The sequence below is a fragment of the Solanum dulcamara genome, chromosome 5, assembly GCF_947179165.1.
Source record: "Solanum dulcamara chromosome 5, daSolDulc1.2, whole genome shotgun sequence".
Taxonomy (NCBI): Eukaryota; Viridiplantae; Streptophyta; class Magnoliopsida; order Solanales; family Solanaceae; genus Solanum; species Solanum dulcamara.
In genome coordinates this window covers 73,467,546-73,488,155 of record NC_077241.1, presented here as the reverse complement: position 1 = coordinate 73,488,155, position 20,610 = coordinate 73,467,546, and the positions used below count along the sequence as shown (strand labels likewise).

At 33.1% G+C, this 20,610-nt stretch overlaps 2 protein-coding genes across 3 annotated transcripts; both read left to right on the top strand.

Annotated features, from left to right (window-relative positions):
• Window positions 1-381: 381 nt before the first annotated feature.
• LOC129889729 (two-component response regulator-like APRR2) lies at window positions 382-6,916 on the top strand. 2 transcript variants are annotated; one of them, XM_055965138.1, is made up of 12 exons: window positions 382-592; window positions 1,180-1,376; window positions 2,205-2,284; window positions 2,558-2,624; window positions 2,935-2,981; window positions 3,071-3,148; window positions 3,246-3,797; window positions 4,401-4,541; window positions 4,771-5,046; window positions 5,183-5,242; window positions 5,372-5,446; window positions 6,375-6,916. In XM_055965138.1, exons 2-12 carry the CDS (start codon window positions 1,247-1,249, stop codon window positions 6,540-6,542), a joined length of 1,674 nt encoding a protein of 557 aa, XP_055821113.1. In that variant the 5' UTR covers window positions 382-592; window positions 1,180-1,246; the 3' UTR covers window positions 6,543-6,916. The 2 variants fall into 2 exon arrangements, with proteins under 2 accessions (XP_055821113.1, XP_055821114.1); XM_055965139.1 differs by lacking the exon at window positions 2,935-2,981 and having other exon boundaries at window positions 3,045-3,148.
• Window positions 6,917-12,569: 5,653 nt separating this feature from the next.
• Window positions 12,570-19,875, top strand: LOC129889728 (tobamovirus multiplication protein 2A). Its single transcript, XM_055965137.1, has 7 exons — window positions 12,570-12,739; window positions 13,085-13,411; window positions 17,220-17,319; window positions 18,027-18,107; window positions 18,185-18,289; window positions 18,907-19,125; window positions 19,473-19,875. The coding sequence occupies exons 2-7, from the start codon at window positions 13,170-13,172 to the stop codon at window positions 19,578-19,580; spliced, it is 855 nt and encodes a 284-aa protein (XP_055821112.1). The 5' UTR covers window positions 12,570-12,739; window positions 13,085-13,169; the 3' UTR covers window positions 19,581-19,875.
• The last annotated feature ends 735 nt before the right edge of the window (window positions 19,876-20,610 follow it).

The window sequence follows — 20,610 nt, the reverse complement described above, 5'->3', positions numbered from 1 at the left end:
TTTCACGTTCAAAAATTAAAATATTACATAAATAAGCAATAGAAGTGTAACATAGTTGAAAATGAGAATATTCGAAATAAGATAAAAAACATGATGTGGGAAGTGAAACTAAAATGATTCAAACACTAGAAGAAGAGATGTCTGGATATATCTAACGTACATATGTGAAAAATTGACTATAGATGATTTCAGTAAAAATAGAAGTAAATTAAACGAGTATTGAAAAAAGATATTATATGATGTTGTTTCATTTTATTAAATGCATAATCTTAGATAAAATCACAATATTACGAAGTTTCTTAATTTTTAAAATTTCATACCATAATATCAAAATTGATATATCAAAAAAATTCCATATGATATTGGATATATGGCTTTTTAACATGTCCAACTCCCCGCGCCACTCTCTCTATTCTTCAAGCCTGTTTCTCTCTCTTTGTAACAGTATATCTGTCTCCCCTAACCCCCTCTTTTCTCTTTCGTTCCAGTTTCCACCCACCTAAATACAATCAACAAACAACCCTTAAAAGGAAAAAAAAAAGAAAAAAGGGAACAAATGAGCTGATCTTCTTCATTTCCCAAGAGATACAGGGTATATATATATATATAAAATATACTATAGTACTTATTTCTAATTAAAATTTGCTGCTTTATTTTACATGCATTGTATGCAGTATGATTCTTTACATATTCATGCATCAAGAAGAACTAAGTTAAGAACTTGTTTCTGTCTTTTTTCCATTTTATTTGTCTTTTTTTTTTGGTCAAGTTGAAAACTCGGGTTTTCTTGGAATTGTGATGTTTGTGTATTCACATTGAGGTTTTTTGTCTTCTTTATGTTAATATGTAGAAGATCTCTCACATGGGGTTTTCTGTTTGTTTATGTTGTTTCTAATTTAAAGTTAAAAATATAGTCTTTACCTCTTTCCCTTTTTGTTAGATCATGTTAAAGATTCAAGCTTGATTCTGATCATTATGAGTTGAATTAACTGTAAGGTTAAGAGGGGTTTTTTCTAAAGATTGATTTTTTAATGTAAATAGGAAACAACATCTCTACTTTTGAGGTAGAGGTCAAGTCTGTGTACATTTTATACTCCTCAGACCCGACTTTGTGGGATTAGAGTGGTTATGTTGTTGTTATAATGTAAATCTAAGGGGAATTCATTTTTGGGTGTGCAGATTCAATAGTTAAATGACTGATTAAAGTGACTGTTTTGGATTTCCTAAAAAGGATGCCTTTTTAGAAATGATTTGCATTGAGGATGAATTATTGGGTTGGAAAGATTTCCCAAAGGGACTTAAAGTCCTTCTTTTTGATGAAGACAGCAACTCTGCTGCTGAGATGAAATCAAGGCTTGAGAAAATGGACTACATAGGTAAGTAGTTGTAACAAAGTCGAAAAAATACTTACTCGCACCCGGTGTTTAACTCTCTATGTTCCTTATTTTTGAGTTCTTTTGGTGCAAAAATTCACTTTTGCAAGTTAATTGTGCATTTCTTGGTCTGTTTCTTTGTTGATTTCTCCTTATATGTGGAAAGACCTTTACATTTATTACTAAGGGAAAATAGAGTATTCTGATTCATCTTTTCTATTTTAAGATGAAAAACATTTACTATTCAAGATTCATACTTTTACCTTTCCCTGGAGTGCTGCAGAGATCCTCTAACAGTACAGAATTTAAACTTTCTTTTTATGGTTCTTGCAAGTTTATATATTCGCTCCCTTTCAATTTGTTTGTCTTGTTTTGACTTGATACGGAGTTTAAAAAAATAAAGAAGTTCTTTGAATCTTATGGTTTTAAACTAAAAATATGTAAAATGTACTTATTTAATCTTGTGGTCTTAAACATAGCATATAGAAAGTTGAAATTATAGAGTTGTCGGACTAAAAAGGAGAGGAGACAAACAAAATGAAACAAGGGAGTATCTATTTATATTGTTTCAAAATTTGGTGTAATTACTAATTGTTGAATGCTCTGAATCACTTCTGTAAGTAATGTGACTAGCAGAATACAAGTAGTTTTTTTGAAGCTTCAGCGTATTATATGGTTAGGAGTGACATTTTGCTCAGTCCTTAGCTTGTTTTTTTTTTTGTCACAAATTTGTTGTAACACTTGTGGAGGTCCTGAATTTGTTTCATTTCATGAGTCTTCGCAAAAGGTCATTATTATATTCATGTGTTCTAATGCACCATGTCATTGCAGTCTACTCGTTCTGCAATGAGAGTGAAGCTTTGACTGCAATCTCAAGCAAATCCGAGGGCTTTCATGTAGCCATTGTGGAGGTACTAGTTTCCATTTTGCTCCTCCTGAAATTCTCCTCATTTACTTTACTAATAAGACCATTGAGCGGGCTTATTGAAGTAATATTACTATTCTCAAATAAGAACTCTATTTAACATGTAATGCTATATTTGGGAATTTAGCTATTATTTGCTGCAGCTAAAACAGTAGTCTTCCCTGATGATTTTCAATATACAGTAGTCGATCAACAAACTGTGAACACAGGCCAAAATGTTATTCTAACTGTTGATGAATTTGTCTATTAATTGACACAGGTAAGTGCAGGCAACAGTGATGGGGTTCTCCGATTTCTTGAAAGTGCCAAAGATCTACCAACTATAAGTGAGTGCTAAACATACGAAAAAATAAGTGATGTATTTGCAACTAAACTTGGTTTCAGCAGATATGATAATATTGGCAGAGTTAGAATTGCTAGAATCTTAAGTCTTTGAACTGGTAACATATTAAAGAACTTATTCGTGTGTTCCAAATTTGTTTGGCTGGGAATGAATCCCTGCTTTATCTTGTTAGATCATAGGTTTTTTTCATTCCTTTCGGTCCCTTGTTTGTATTTGGAACAATTTGAATAAACTGTCTTCAAATGTTTTAAAAGCTACAACATATCTAAGATAGATTCATTTACCTCGTGCAGTGACATCAAATATTCATTCTATCAGCACAATGATGAAGTGTATTGCGGTGAGATCTTGGGGCTCAAATTTTCGTTTGATGCTAATTATTTCTGGTAATTATGTGTAACAGATGTTCAATGCTTCGATATTTTGCAGCTGGGTGCAGTTGAGTTCCTTCAGAAACCATTATCAGATGATAAACTCAAAAATATATGGCAGCATGTAGTTCACAAGGTTTGTAGCAGAGACTTCAGTCGATCATCTTATGTTCTTTCAAATCAGTATGCTTATTTTATGAAAAGGAAATCCTGATCTTATTTCGCTGCAACAGGCATTCAATACTAGAAAAGATGTGTCCAGATCACTTGAGCCGGTAAAAGAATCTCTCCTCTCAATGCTACAGTTACAACCAGCAAAGTGTGAAGCAGATGACAAAAATTCAAATGGAACAGAACCTCTCACTGCAGTAGCGGAAAGCAATACCGAACATTCGTCGGGCTGTGATAAATACCCTGCTCCCTCAACCCCACAATTGAAACAAGGAGTGCGGTCAGTGGATGATGCTGACTGCCATGATCATACTATTTTCTCAACTGACCAAGACAGTGGGGAACATGATGGTGACACTAAATCCGTCGAAACTACTTATAACAATTCACTTGCTGAGAATACTGTCCAAATAAGTCCTCCTGGACAACAAGGAGAGATAATTTTGAAAGAGGAGAATGTTTCATCTCCTCCTCAAAAGATGGAGGCTAATATTGCCACCTCTTCACAAAGTAATGACTGCCCTGACAATAGCATTAGTCATTCTGCTGAACCTAGTAAAGCATCTGATCCTCATAGTTCAAGTGGGACTAAATCCAATAAGAAGAAGATGAAGGTAAGATGGAATAAATGGTGCCTAGTTTTCATAGAAAAATAATGACAGTAAGTATGTGTTCTAATAAGTTCCGCAATGTTATTGTCCAAGAATGTCATTATGTTTTGTCTACTGGTTCCAAAGGTACAAGAATGTTTCACAAGTTCCGCATGCACTCTTAAAAAAAGCTTTATGATTGCTTCTCTAACTCATCAGTCATGCGATCTTTTGTTATTTATCTCTTCTTTCTAGGAATAAAGGATGAGATGCAGATATTATATGTGGCGTTGCATGTATCTTTCTCCTCTTGCATTAATGAATTTAACCGTATGAACGGTTAAGTTCTTAAAGAAGTTCATGGATATCACCAAACATCCTCTTCAAGTTTTCAGGATTTTGCTTATAAGATGAATACGGAGCTCATTTTGTTATGTCGAAGTTTGAACTTCTCAAATAGTGTATGAATCTGACATATGGTAATCAGTATAGGACTTTAGCTGGAGTTGTCTTGGTGATTTCAGCCTTAAATATATTTGACTGGGCAGAGGTTAAATAATTCTGCATTCTTGGAAGTTTGAATCACTTGTTTCAGGGGAATAAGTTTGATCTTTACTTTGGATTTAGGTAGATTGGACACCTGAACTACACAAGAAGTTTGTTCAAGCAGTAGAGCAACTTGGTATCGATCAAGCCATTCCTTCTCGAATACTGGACTTGATGAAAGTAGAGGGCTTAACAAGACATAACGTAGCCAGCCATCTCCAGGTTTGTGAGTTCTGCTCTTTCATATCTTAATATAAATGTTATAACATTTGGGAAAACAAGATAGTACTAAATCTTGACCATTTTCAGTCTGTTGGAACCTCAAGTTAGATAAATGTTCATATGATATTTCCATATCCTACGAGGGGGTGTAGTATAACAGTTGTGCTACAATAAAGTTAGACATTGACATATCTTTCCGCTTAACAATAGCCTTCCAATTTCCAAGCAGAAATACAGAATGCAACGGAGGCAAATTTTGCCAAAGGAGGTAGAAAGGAGATGGCCTCATCCGCAGCCTAGAGATTCAGTACAAAGGAGTTACTATCCTCATAAACCTATTATGATGTTCCCACAATATCATTCTAATCATGTCGCCCCAGGTGGTCAATTTTATCCTGCTTGGGTACCACCAGCAAGTTGTCCGAACGGTTTACAAGTGTGGGGTTCACCTTACTATCCTGGATGGAAGCCTGCAGAGACTTGGCACTGGACGCCTCATCCAGGGGTAAACATTTTTTGTCCTTAGCTGAACTATTACCTTCTGAGCTTGACCGTGTGACATGTCTATGTCAAACGTTTCACAAGATATTATAGGTATAACAAATACCACATCTAAAAACTTATGTTTTGTAATAATGCAGCTGCATGCTGATACATGGGGCTCCCCTGTCATGTCACCATCGTTTGGATCATATCCTCAGGTGAATTCATTGGCAATATATACAACTCCCATTAGATATTTATGTTCAGTTTAACAATGTTCTTGAGTTATTTTATGTGAATGCACTCTTGGATTGTATTCTTAATGGCACGTTGGTTGGATTATGCAGAATGCTGGAGTGTACCGACCTCACGGAGTGCATAACAGATATAGCATGCTAGAGAAGTCGTTTGATCTTCACCCGGTAAGATTGTCTCAACTAGGATTGTTATGGATATCTTCATACATTGTAGATCCTATTTCAGATCGACCAAGTTCTTTATACAAACATGTACTAGGATATTATTGATACGAAAGAGTTTCATTTTACCTTTTGGACTCCAGGAAGACGAGTTCCTTAAAAATGGAAAAAATGACTTCTCTAGTGGAATTAGGAAAAACAAGTTCCACGAGTAGCATTCCACTTCGATTGTGTCTTCACTCATCCCGACCCTCCAACATACACCTCATCTTCACCCCCACTCTTGTAGCCTCTGTCCCCACCTTCCACAATATTTATCTAAGTTATATACAAATGCTTTTAGAATAATACTTTTTGTTTACGTACCAAATACAACAAAATAAATGAGAAACCCACTCATATTCCTAGAAAACATTTTTCATGAACAACATTTCCCTTTATACCGAAACACACCCATAGCCTTAGAACTATTTTGATAATAGTGCTTAAACTACACATATGTGTAATGAAGAGGAGGTATTGAGTTAGACTTTTCCAATCATCTCCAAAATGGATATAAATTACATATAATACAGCAAGAACATACCCGGTGGAATCTCACAAATGGCTAAATTACCTACAATTCCAGGGAAAAAAAAGAATATATTATTTAACCCGTATGTATAATTAGTTGTCAACTATTAGATTGTCTCACATTCGTTCAAAAAGTGGTTGTGCTAGCTTTCGAGGCTCGATTAAGCCTAAGGTCCATTTTATCATAAGTAGATTATCGACCCGTCCATTCAGTACTCTTTTCTATAGCTATTGTTGGTTTCCTAGTAACTTGATAGTGTAAATTTTTTTACGTTTCACGATATAAAAATTTAAACATTTTTAAGGTTGTGAATAAAATTTTATTTTCTTAAGTTTTTAGTTGTTGTTTGTGGTGCAGGCAGAGGAGGTAATTGATAAAGTAGTAAAGGAGGCAATAACCAAACCATGGTTACCACTTCCTTTGGGCCTAAAACCTCCTTCTACGGAGAGCGTTCTCGATGAACTTTCTAAACAAGGGATCTCAACCGTCCCTCCACAAATCAACCGCTCCCGCTGTCGGAGATGAGATGGCAATCATTCTAATTTTTTCTGGGACCCTCAGGGGGTCTATGTCCAAATAAAAGAATCTCCAATAACTTGATGGACCCGTGTACCATGACATAACCCGGTAGCCCGACCCGACCCGACCCAATGGACTGAGGAATGAATAAATGATTGGCACAGAGTGATCCACGTGTATGGCATTGACTCAAAGGTCAAAATCGGATTGTGTAAATAATGGACCCAAATATGGGTTTTCCCCTTTTTTCTAGCCCAATTTTGGATGTTTGGGCTGATGAGTGTGCTCCATTGATTGCTTTGGAAAATAATGAATAAACCATTCGTAGTTTATGACTTTGTGGGTTCTAAATCACAATTCTTTTTAGTAAAAGTTGCATATATATATCTGTTAAGAGTTAATTACATTCTATTTTTATTTTTTTCAAGTTATAAAAATTCCTTAAATTTATAAAATCTTGAATACATCAGAAAACCTGCGGATACATAGCTCATGGATTGCGAATGATACATTACTTAATAGGAGGGATGTATTCGAGAAGGAATAGGGATGTATACGAGAGGTGAGGGATGTATCCGAGAGGAGATACTGATGTATCAGAGAGGGAATGAATGTATTCGAGAGGGGAGAGATGTATTTGAGAGTGGGTAGGATGTGTCAGAAGGGGATAAGGATGTATCGGAAAGAGGGTAGTGATGTATTTGATAAGGAATTTTTGTAATTTTTTTAAATGATAAGAATTTTAAAAATTATGATAAAATAAGATGTGTATTTAGATAATTTTTTTTCTTTTTATTTATTGAGTTCTAAATAGATTATTTATATATACATATGAAATAAAAATTTCAATGTAAACACAACGAGAACCTAAATTATTGGATTTTGCCGAACAAATAATCGCAAGTTAAAACATGATATTTGAAAGTTGAGAGGTGAACCTGTATTTCACCTTGAAAAGGAATTTAGTGAAGTTTTTGTGGAAAAAAAATATACTGAAAAACTGATTGAATTGATCAAAAAGATTTCCTAAAATTGAAAAATCATCTTTAAAACAGAAATTTTCAATAGGTATGCTCCGCGGCGCAGGCCTACCACGCTTCACGCCTGCGGACATGATTGAAAATTGTTTGATCGTCTTTCTCTGAGGATTAACCACTTAAACGGAGAGTTCCACCAGACGGTCTTTGGCAATAGTTCCATCCTTCCCACTGGCTGTATGGGTGGGTTGTCCCTAATGGATTGGGCCCCAAATATGATTTCTCATTTTGGACATTTGGACGTTGTGTTCTAATTTATTGTGTACAAAAATATCTTCTACATATTAATTCATTCGTCAAAAAAAAATATGACAATAATAAATCCAAAATATTTTTTCTCAAAAATAGATATTTCTTCCTTCTTAGATAAATTTTTAATTTCAACTTTTCACATGAGATGTTTAAAAACAAAAAATCAAATAATATTTTTGTACATTTTACATATCTTTAATTTAATATCACAAGATTCAAAAATCTTTTTTACTTTTATAAATTTCATACTAAGTTAAAATCCGATAAACAAATTAAAACGAATTAACAAAGCTCATGATATATTTAACATTTTATTAGTGGATATGGTTTCTTGAAATTGGTGGAATATGCCAAGTGATAGAGCCAAACACTAGTTAAGAAAAAAAAGGGAATTGCTAGGTCCACTAGAAAGTAGTTGTATTAATTGATTATATTTGGTAAGAAAAACATATACTATTGCCTCAATTGATATGATTGTCATAACATGGTCGGAATTATTCAATAATTGAGAATGTTTTTTTTTATTTTCGAACTTTTTATTAACTTTAATTTCAAAATTTCTCACCCCGCCAATAATATTATAATCTTGACCCACCAAAGGGGTCCTTTAGATTGATCTTAGTAGTACTTAATTACTCTTTTTGATTCACATTATACGATATGTTTAGTTTGGACACACTTCAATTTTTAAAGTTCACTCGTCTTAAAAAAGTTAAGAGGTGTTTTTATTAAGTTATTCTTAATTAATTAATATCTACTTAATATGATTGCTTTTCAAATTTAATTTAAATTGTTTTACTTGAATTGAAAGTCAGAAACAATCTTTCTGAATTCACAAGGTTAAGATAAAATTTACCTTCATACCACCCTTTTTCAAATCTCATTAAATATGAGCTAGATTACACCTAATATATTATTATTGATTATAATTTATAAGTAACTCCTTAGAACACGCTTGGTGTGATAGATAAAAGAAATAATCCTAGAATAAATTTTTAATATCCCTTAATCCCTTGTTTGGCTACAAAGTTTTAGATAACTTATCACGAAATTAATAATTAGTATTGAGATAAATTATTCATGTCTCTGATTGGAATAATAATCATGATTCATGGATTAACTTATATCCCTGATTAAAATAGTTAAAACAACAAAAATTTCTCCTCAAACCCTTTTTATATATAATTTTCACACATTTTATACTTATGATTAGTATTTTTATAAATAAATAATTTATTTTTAAAAATTATGTGATCTATTTTATTTATAATACAACAATCAAATATTCATTAAGGCATAATACTACAATAACCAATTACATCATAATTAATTTTTATAAAATTATTCTCATCATAACTTGTTCTGTGACTAACCGATTCCTTGGAGTCATAAATTAGGTAGGACGGTGGGTGTCCTACCCCACTTCTTTTGTAGAGTACAGCTTGTCACTCTTTGCTTTACAAACTGTTGATGCTTCTAATTTTTTTTTATTTTTTATATGGTGTTCGAAATTCGTGAAATCTTGATTAAATATGAATCACGCATGGTAAGATTCATTTGGAGTGATGCTTTTAATAGAATTTTTCTATATCTAAGACTCGAATCCGAAATCGCTGATTAAAGATGAAACAGTCTCACCATTGCACCACAACTCATGTTGATAATGCTTCTCACTTTTTATACGCTCTATTACTATTAGTCTTTTATTATTACTCCTAAAATTACGAGACAGTTGGTAGAATATATAAAAATAATACTATTTAATAAGATATATTAATAAAATTAAATAAGTTATGTTAATATTATTTTTTTATCAATTATTTGAGTTATTGTATTAAAAATAATATAAAATGAGATATATAACTAATGAGTTGTTTGATAGGAGATATTAGATAAAATAATACACATATCAGTTTTGATATTATTTACTTCCTAATTTGAGTAGTATTTTCAACTATATATCATAGTAAACTATGACATTTACAATAATAGATACGATTCCTATTCTAATTGTTAGCGTAGTAAAATAAGAATTAAGTCGGCAGTGCTTTTTTTATATAAAATAAAAAAAGTTAAGAGTGAATGCTTAAAGTCAATGCACTTTTATTTGTTAGGAGTATTATTTATAATAATAGAGTCATGTTGTCAGTGGTGCTTAAAGTTTCCATTGGAGCATTCAAATAATAATGCCTAAATAAATTAATAATAAAAATATTATAATTAATTTTATAAATCGATAAGTAGTTTCAGATAATTATTTATAATAAAATGGACAATTAATATAAAATGGAAGGAGCAATAACAATATTCCTATCAAAAGAATAGTGAATTCTGATTTGCTAGGAATTAGTTACGCAGCTGACACTGTTCACAATTATTAGATTTTATTAGTAAATTAAATTTGTCTCGAAGTGTTCGATGATTTTTCTAAAGAATTCATTTATTGTTATTTTTTCTTGAGTTTAGACAAAAGAGATACTCTTATAGTACTCTCTCCGTCCCTTTTTAGTTATCGGAATAATGTCCTCACAACCCTTAAAAAAAAGAGTAATGCTAAATGACCCAAATACACCCAAAGTATTTGGCCCAAATTTGATCAAAATGGTAAAAGGACAGTGATAACCTTTGTTTATAAGAATTCCACAATATTCTTATTTTGATTTTTACATTTATTTCTCCTAATATTCCTCCAAAAACAAAGTTGACTCTTTAGTCTTGCTCACATAAATATTCTTTAATCATTATGAAAATTAGCCTTTATTAATGAATTATAATATTTAATTAATGTGTTCTGTATTGAATAATAGGCAAAAAAATATCAAAAGTTTAACAAAATAACTTTTCAATAGAACAAAAAAAATTATACTGCTCAATGAAAAAATTTGCCACTATCTCTGAAAATGAAAATTTTGTGCTTCCAAATTTAGTTTAAACAAAAATTATTCTTTCATACAATATGAAAATCTAAAATTTCCCACCAAAATTAACATTACAAAAGAATGCATGGTACTTGAAAATATGAATATCAGAGAAAGTTATCAAATTTCATTATTTCAAATAGATATTTCAACGGATGTAATTGTTGAAACATTTTTGATGAATCATTTTTTATTGAATTTAAATACTGAGCCATCGAAGACAGTACAGTGGCACAAGAAAAAGGAATACGTGCACCGCATGAAGAATTAAATATCAGTACTGCCAGTAAATTTATTAAATCATTACATTAAGTTTTTTACTTTAAATTTTTACTTATTGTATGCTTATTTTATTTTTTCAAAACTTCTGTAGTAATAAAATACTTTTTTTTCACATTTCATAATAACTTAATTATTAAGGATAGAGTTGAAAAAAATAACTAATTATTTCTTGATTATTTAAATTGATAATTAATATGAGATAATTATTTTTAGTATATCTGACAACTAAAAAGGAATAGAAAGAGTAGTAATTAAGATTGTTAAAGAAAGTACAATAACCTTAAACTGACATAGAATATGCGATAAAAAATAATACCCTCTCCGTTTTAATTACAAAATTTAAGAAAATAATTTTTTTTGAATTTGTGATCTTAATTTAAAAGTAGGTAAAATGTTACAAAATTCACTTTCTTGTAATGTTATTTATATGAAAAATTCATAATCTAAAAAGAAAATATTTTTTTTTAAAAATGAAAATATTATATGAATTTTGACCTGCGTAAGAAATCAATATCCCGACACCCCATCCAAAAAAAATAAGGAAAGGGCAAAATGGAAAATGGAGAATGGAAAACATTTGATAGTCTCTAAATTTTAATTTATTTGTCCTATTTTAATTTGACATGAAATTTAAGAAAATAAAAATATTTTTAAATCTTGTAATTTTACATTAAAAGTATGTCAAATATGTCAAAAAAATATCTTTTAATCCAATTGTTTGAAATATGTGAAAAGTTGAAATTAAATCATTATTAAAAAATAAAAGAAATATTCTTTTTTAAATAGTTTACATTAGAGGCAAAATATTGAAAAAACTATCAAATTAGGCAAAAGGTTGCCTTTATCAAAAAATAATAATAATATCAAATTGGACAAACATTCCTACCATATTTACTAATTCTCCTCGTAGTTTGAAGTAATTCATATTGTATCATTAAGTAATAATTTATATTAAATTTCAAGTCAGATACACCCAGATACATATATGTCTGCTACCACATACACTAAAATAGGAAGAGAAATGAGCGAGACAGGAAGAAAAGCGAGCGAGATCCCCAAATATACGCGAATCACACTAGATACATATATATGAGATACTAGATACATGTATCTGGAATACTAGATATAGGAGGAGGCGAGCGAGATATGAGAGAAACGAGCGAGAAAGTCAGATACATATGAATCCACCTGGATACAATATATCTAGAACACATTACACCTAATTTTTGACCCTATGCATTCAGAATACATGTATTTAAATATATTTAAATGCAACAGATACATATATTAAAAGTCCAAAATCTGATAAGATTCATAATATTAAAAACTAGTATAAATCTAATTAATTAGTTCATAAGCTAGTAAAATTTCTCTACGTTACCCTAAAATATTTCTTTATAAAGGTAAATCCACATCCACAAATTCATACTCGAGAGTCAAAACCTCAACTAATAAGTAATACTCCATATTTATCATTCCAACACAAAACTCTAAATTAAATTTAAAAAAAAGAAGAAGTTGATGTGGCAAAAATAGGAGTGCCCTAGCATAAGCCATTTTAGCGATAACGGAGGTACTAGACAAGCCAGCTAACGTTCTGGACCTTTTTTTTTTTCTTCCTTTTTCTCTTCCTCCAAAATCCAAATATACCTCTCTTCTCTTCGAACCTTCCAGTATTTCCGATCCCAAATCTCCTGCTAATTCTGCCTTTCTTGTGAGTAATTTTTTTGTCCCATTATCCGATTTTTTTTTTTGATAAGTTCAATTGATAATTCCAATTCCATCTTAGATAGTAATTATATTTCAAGAATCTTGTTTCAAGAGTTTCAATTTCATGTTAATTTCAACCCCTTTTAATTGTTTTCCCAGATCCATCCATAATCAGAGTTTTCATATTTATCATATTGGAATATTTCATGTTATTGATTATTTTTTTCTAAATTAAATGGATTATGCATATAGGGAATAGTGTTTGTTTATATCTTGTTTTTGATAAAGTTTGAGTCTTTTGGATAAACTGAGGTATTTATGAGTTGGTTTGTGTATGTTGGTATTTTAGGGAATCGGGAATTTGATGATTTAGCTGAAGTATTTTTTTCAAAGGAGCTGTTGTTTTAAAGGGTTTGCTGAAGGAACTGTAGAGAATGGCGTGCAAAGGGTTTTGGGAGTGCTTGTTGAAGCTATTGAACTTTTTGTTGACCCTTGTTGGTTTGACAATGGTGGGGTATGGTATTTTTCTATTTGTTGAGTACAAAAATCATTCATCCTCTGGGGATGATTACCCAGTTGCACCGCCTGTAAGTGGTGAAGTGATAGAGTTCGGTCGTCCAATGCTGATGGCTGTATCGTTGGCTGAAAACATCTTTGATAAACTTCCAAAACCTTGGTATGAATACCCTCTTCGCCTTAATGCTTTTCTTATTTAATTGTTTCATGCGCCTGAGACCTATGAGCAACTAGATGTACCAAAACACTTGTTTGGTGAATGTCATGTCTACCTTCGAGGTATTCTTATGTGTTATCATCTACTTTCTGATTTTATTTACTTATTTTACGCATTATTTTGATATGCTTTTATTATGTTATGCAGTTATTATCAAACTTTTTTTGCTGTTAGTGTTGTTTCTTCATTGTAGACTTTTCTATTCATTGCTATGCTATCTTTATTGTTTCTTATTCTTTTACTTGGGTTTGAGGCATGTTCGAAAACAGTCCCTCTCTCTACCTCCTCGAGTTAGTGGTAAGGTCTGCCTAAACTTCAACCTCCCCAGACCCCACTTATTGGGATTCCACTGGGTATGTTGTTGTTGTTGTTGTTGTGCGCTTATGTTGAAGTTGTCTTTGAGATGAATGTGAAGTTGTATTGCTAACTGTATTTGATAATTGGTATTGCTGTGTTAGCTAGTTTTTCTCTTGTTTTTTGGAGGAATGTCACAGTTAAAAAGGATAAGCGCAAAAAATTTGGAGACTTTAGAGATATAGTCAGTTGATTTTTTGATTACGGAAATTGGGAAGATTCTCTTCCACATGGAGACTGTTGTTCATTTGGATGAAACAAAGAGCACTGAATTTGGGAAGCATCTCTCAATTTTTCCCAAGGATCTCTCTTATCTTTTCACTTTGTATTGTGAGAAATTGCAATAATTGATCTCCGGTTCTCAGCATTGGTTTATTTCTTCAATTCTTCTACACTTCTTGCATATCAAAGGCACTTGTTTCTTCTCATTGGACTACAAGTGCGTATTACTTCCTTTTTGTCTTTCTTCATGGGAAGTATAACAAATTCCATTCACAGAATTTGTACTTCAACCTACAGCAGATATTCATTGTTACTAATTTCTTTTCTTTGTGGCCATGCCTGTCCATTTATCTTGCTTAGTGCTTCGATGGACAAAATGATTAGTATGAGAGATAGTAGATCCCTTCCTTCAACTCTTTAGAGACAGCAAAGAACCCGGTTGGAATACTGTTTATCAACACTAAGAATTTCACTGCTGATACCCAAAACCCTTTTCTTTTCCTCTTTCTTTCTTTGGAACACATCTTGCATCATTGCAAAGTCCAAAAGTCTCAATTGACATGATTGTAACATTTTCAAAGCGCAACTTGCACATAATTCCTGCAGCTACTCCTTTCTGTACAACACTTAATATGAAACAAGTGCTGTGTCCGAAAATTCACTTGCTTTCCACGAATATGTTTTGGAGGTTACTATGTCATCTACTAAATTAAAAAGTATTTTCTCAATAATCTGAATCAAACCCAATCAAAAGGGAAGAAGAATTAGGATTTCTTTGACTTTTAGGAAATATTAAGGAAAACAGAACTCAAGGTGCAAGTACAATAAAAAAGCAGTTGTTCACACATGTGGATTGGTGGATTTCTCATAGTTGGTGCTGCCGCGAATGCAGCCATTTGATAATGCTTCCCACTAAACTAATATGTTTGTAGTCCTAAGTATTTGCTACACCATCCTTCTTGGTATGATTTCTATATTGAAGGAGGTGGTGGTCCAAAAATTTCAGTTTCATGAAAGCCTGAATTGTCTCTACAAGTTCTTGATAATGTCCAAACACGGTTGAAATAAGGGTAAAGTTAAGTTGTTAGATCCTTGTGCTTTATCTAAAGTACAATTCTCAACTGCTTACCACACTTCCTTTTTCCAGATTTCTTTTTTCAACCATTCCTTCACCTTCTCTGCCGTTTGGCTAATTCTAACCTTCCAAGCTGAGGCCTCTACAACAGATAATTGTGGAAAGAAGTTGTTGCGTCTTTCGCTCCCTCCCTTCAATTGTAACTGATTCTCCCACTTCATCTTTTTTCGACAAGTTTCTCCCTTTTTTCACCATAACCTGCCGGGTAGAACTTGTATTGCAATCCCCTTCCTTCAACCACATGTACCCTAGATTTTTGTCTCTGTCTAATTTCTTGCACTATAGCTGTTAAAGCTAGCTCTCTTGATTTCGTATTTCCTCATTTTTTAGCGATCATCTAGTTCTAACCCCCAACTTGCTCATCAACTCTGACATCTCGTTTCTTTAAAAAAACTGAGATCTTGACTTTTCTATCCTTCCAAATATTTCCTGATTCCATTCTCTAAGATCCCCCTTTCGAATTTCTTAGTAATTTCTTCACATGGTTGAACTACGGATTCCCTTGAATCTGGTTACTGTGCCACCGTCTCGCCCATTTGCCAAAATATGTTGCTTCCGACCACGTATTCTCTAATCTAAAAGGTGCTTGTAGACTTCTTAGTTTTGTTGTCTTGTAGGAAAGGCAAATGATGTGATGCAAGTTTACGTTGATGCTTTTGATTTACGTGCAATGTCATTTCCTCCTGTGGGATGAATGCTGAGAAGCTGCCTAGTCTAGTTTAGATCGTGACTTTGACTCTTTCATTTGGAGCATGATAACCTATCACCTGTCAACGTATTATCAATAAAAGCTCAGAGAAACTATTACACTAGAGAAAGAATCACACTTCATCTCTTTCCCTAGGGAGCTTATCAATCTAAAATCTCCTTGAATACCCAAAGTAGCCTTCAACCAGTTAAAAAAAACTGAGAGTTCGTTCTATAATATCCTCTTTGATCCCTCACCCATTAACCTCACTCCCTGCTGCTTCCGGTGCTCATCATTTCCATCTTTCCTTCATCCCATAGGTATAATGATCCATGCTGCATTTTCCTTACCATTACCGTGGATCGTCTCGTGTTTCTCCCATCTCTCTTTACATGCATTTCTAACCATCCCAATCCAACCAAACCCTCCACAATCTCTTAATGCCATTTTGATGATAGCCCTTTTTCTACCTAATACAAAGTGGAAATAGATTTCCTCTGTGGTTTCGTGTTCAAGTATTTAACATCTCTAACATATAAGTGGCAGTTTTGGGGTAGGGAATTTTTTTTTTTATCTGCTGGAGAATTTAAAGTACATTCTGTGGAAATGATTTGAGAGTTTTTTCCCCAGGAAGTAGCATGCCCCTGTTGTACTATATGTAAGGAGCAACTATAAAACCGAACTATGTTGAAGAAGTCGTATAATGAATTTTCAAAATTTAAATTCTTATAACGGATGTAAAACAATTTTTAATTATAATTCATTAATACTTCTATATTTTCTGGTTGGGAGTATTTATTTAAAACAAGTCATGACCCTTTGGGGACTATTGATGGCCTAAATGTTTCTGTCGTTTGGGGGGTTAGATTGGTCAGTTGTGCTGCAATCCTTTTAAAATGATAGCCAATTCTTTTTGTTTTACTTCTCTTGCTGAGAAGTTTGAGAAAACTTGCATTGGTTATTTTCTGAAGAAAGTATATGCAAAGGTTGAATTGGATGTTTTCTAGGTGTAGAACTAAAGAAACGTGGAAGTATAAATGAAGAAAAGGAACTATATATGGTCTGCATCTGTTTGTGTGTGTCCATTATTGAATTATAAACAGAGACAACAATCTTTTTTGTCATAATATGTCCTAAGTTTTGAGTGGATTTGAATTTTCAGAACTTGACTACATGATTTATAAGGATTATAGATTACAAGACTATTCTACCTTTTATTTCTTGGATAAAGTTTTTCTGGAAGAGATGACTCATATTTGGTGTTCTGCTGTCTTCTCATGTTTGAATTTCATGCGCCGATGTTCAGTTGGTCGGATTGGAATGAAGTAATCGACTCATTTGTTATGTTGCAGGTTCATATATTTGTTTATTGGTATTGGAGCAGTTCTTGTAGTTGTATCTTGCTGTGGTTGCATTGGAGCATCAACAAGGAACGGTTGCTGCCTGAGTTGTGTATCCTAATCATTTGTTCAGTCTTCATGATTAATTACATATGGGAAACTTTCAATATTATACAGTCCACATAAAGTATTATGCCATGTAGCCCAATATACAATATTATATAACACTATATTTGGGGGGAGAGCATTATACATATAACCTAATGTATAAACCTTGTGTAGAAGTGTACAATAGTGTATGAAAGGTGTTTATTCACAAATATGGGCTAAACCGGGTAACAAACTCAAAATATGGGCTACGTGGTGTAAATATTTTCTTCAAGTAGATATAGAACGTAGTTTTTCCATTATATATTTGTGGAAAACCTAATATATTTTTGAAGGGATACTTCTTTTGTCAATATGTATAAATGATAGACGTCATGATGTTGGGGAACAGATGATGTGGATCAATTTGAACATTTTCAATCAAATTTGTGAAATCTTACTTCTATAGCTTTCTGTTTTGAATTTACCTGGATGAGTTTTGGATCATATGGGCTTAATCCAGACTGGGTCATGTCAGGGGGAGATGGATTGGATTACATTTCTATTAATTGATTTTTCGGTTTTTCCTCCTGCCTTGTTGCACTACACTTCCCTGAACCGTATTTCCAATAGGCGTTGTGGATTTCTAGAAGATCCAAGTTACTAGAGTTTTCATCTGATTTCTCTTCTCAGTCTTCTATGAAGCACGTTTGGCACCTTAACTTAGAACAGTACTCCGTGTTGATTTTCTTGTTGATCTTGGTAGAGCTAGGTGCTGCTGGTTTTATATTCTTTGATAAAAGCTGGAAAGATGTAAGTCTTTTCTCATTCACGACTTCACTTTCAAACTATACATTTTTTGTCAGATAAGTGATGAAAGTCTTTGTCAGGAAATCCCAAGGGATAAAACAGGAAATTTTGATACGATCTATGATTTTCTCGATGACCACTGGAAGATTATCAAGTGGGTTGCCCTTGGTGCTGTTATTTTCGAGGTGAGCTTAAGAACGATATATATAATTTTTGGTTCCCAAGAAAAAAGAGATGGAAAAAGGGTAGAGAACTTTCTGGTAATCACACCTTGTTGGATTTTGGGTGAAATACCGAAGTTCATGCAACAGTGCGTTCGGTGTTGTTTGCACTCCTCAACAGTGCGTTCGATTTCTTGCAAGCTATTGATCCTATTCCGATGTGCATCTCCACAGTTCGAGTGGTCGTGGATATACTCTTGCATTATAATATTCACTGATTTTTTCTGCAAAATGTAGTAATTATAATCTATTCATCCTTGTTGGTGCAATATATGTCTCTGATAAGTTATATATGCTGTGGCCTTAGAGATGTTGGCATGGTCCTAGTGAAAATCATGGCTGACTGCTGGCTAGACCGTATTCAGTATAAAATTTGTGGATACAGCAGAGAACATGTGACCTGAATGTTTGTATTGTCCTTCCGTTCCAGTTTAACACTGAGTGTGAAGTGTGAATCCCAAATTAGTAGGGGTTAGCTATATGAGTCTCAATTCTTCGTCGTAAATCTTTTATTGAGCTGAAAATTATTTTTCTTAATCGTCTCAGTCTTTCTCAGTTTCAGCCTTTTACATGAGTTGCAGGCTCTTATATTCTTATTGGCCCTCATAGTAAGGGCAGCAAACAGACCAGCAGACTATGATAGTGATGATGATTACATAGGTGGTCCCAGACAACAAATCCGACAGCCACTGATCAACAATAGGCCACCAGCAAATCCTGCAACTGGTGCCCCTGTTACTGGTACCCTTGATAATCGTCCAAGTAGAAATGATGCATGGAGTACACGTATGAGAGAAAAGGTTTGCTCTCTGTTAATTGCTTTTCTTGCATTTTGATGTGGATCATGATGTTTAACCTTCTCCTTTGACTGCTCGTTACCAACTACACAATCTTTTTCAGTTTCTTTGTACTTATCATGATGATTTTTTTAATTTGTGCTTGTTTGTGGTGCTTAAATTTTCAAAATATCTGATCACAGCAAGACCTTGTTTTTGCTTCAGCCAGGACGTTTTTTAGACTATGAGAGGACTTTTACTTTCGAGTTTTCTTAAGTTTTCAAAAATGGGATAGTACATCACCTCTTTCCTTTTGATATTACTAAGCTACTAAGTTTTCTGACTTGAATTCCTGAATGGCTGTAACTCAGTATGGGCTTGATACATCGGAGTTTACTTACAACCCATCGGAGTCAAACAGATATCCACAAACTGCTGCACAGCCGCAAGAGGAAAGGAAGGGTTGTACCATAATGTGATGATATGGTCTTCTGTAAATTTGGGAGGACTGATGATTGTGCGTGTCTCTGTAATTTAGTATGGTGTGAAGTATTTGTGTCTTCTGTAAGCCTTTTCTCTGTGGAGTCTTATGTACAAAACACAGTTTTCGGGATCTTCACTTCTTGTTAATTGTTAACAGTACATTTTGAAGGTTAATTCCTCTTCATGTCCATGCTTTGAAGACTTAACCATGATTAGTGACAAGTGTGTGGTTCTTGATAGAATCATGTAAAAGAAGATTAAAATGAACTTTTGAAGGAAGTGGTTGTCCTATATCTTGGATATTTCAACGTTCTTGTTTGTGCCTAAAATATAGTATTCAGGTACCCCCCCCCCCTCCCCCCCGACGATGGTTGTACCGAGAAAGATATGTGTTACTTTACGTTTGAATTTTAGCCAAGATTCTTCTGCATGAGTCGATGGTCTATTAGAAATCATCTCTCTATCTTGTAAGGATAAGATTTGTGTTCACACAATCCTCGCTAGACGCCATGATGCAACCATGTATTAAAGTAAAAATGGCATGATGCAACCATGTATATCATTTTAAAATTAGAATAAAAGTGAATCAAGTATGTTGTAATCCATATTCTATCAAGATATATTTTGAATTGATAAGTGTGGAACTATTGGTTACAATTGCAAAGGGGCGAAAAGTAATACTCTATCCGTCTCAGACATTTTTCTTTTTTAGTCCGTCCAAAAAGAATGTCATTTTGCTATAGTTAGAAATGCTCAACTTTAAAATTTCTCTTATACCCTAAATGAAATAATTCACAATCACACAAATATCTAAGGATTGTTTTATACCATAAGTTTCAAAAGTCTTCTTTTTTTTCTTAAATACCGTGTCAAGTCAAACGGCGCCACATAAAATGAGACGGCGAGAGTACATGATATTTTCTCCCATGCTTGGAGTTTTTAACCTAAAATATTCCTTAATGTTAGGCAATGGCGAAGCCAGAATTTTTAATAAGAGGGTTCAAAATCTGAAAAAGTAGACACATG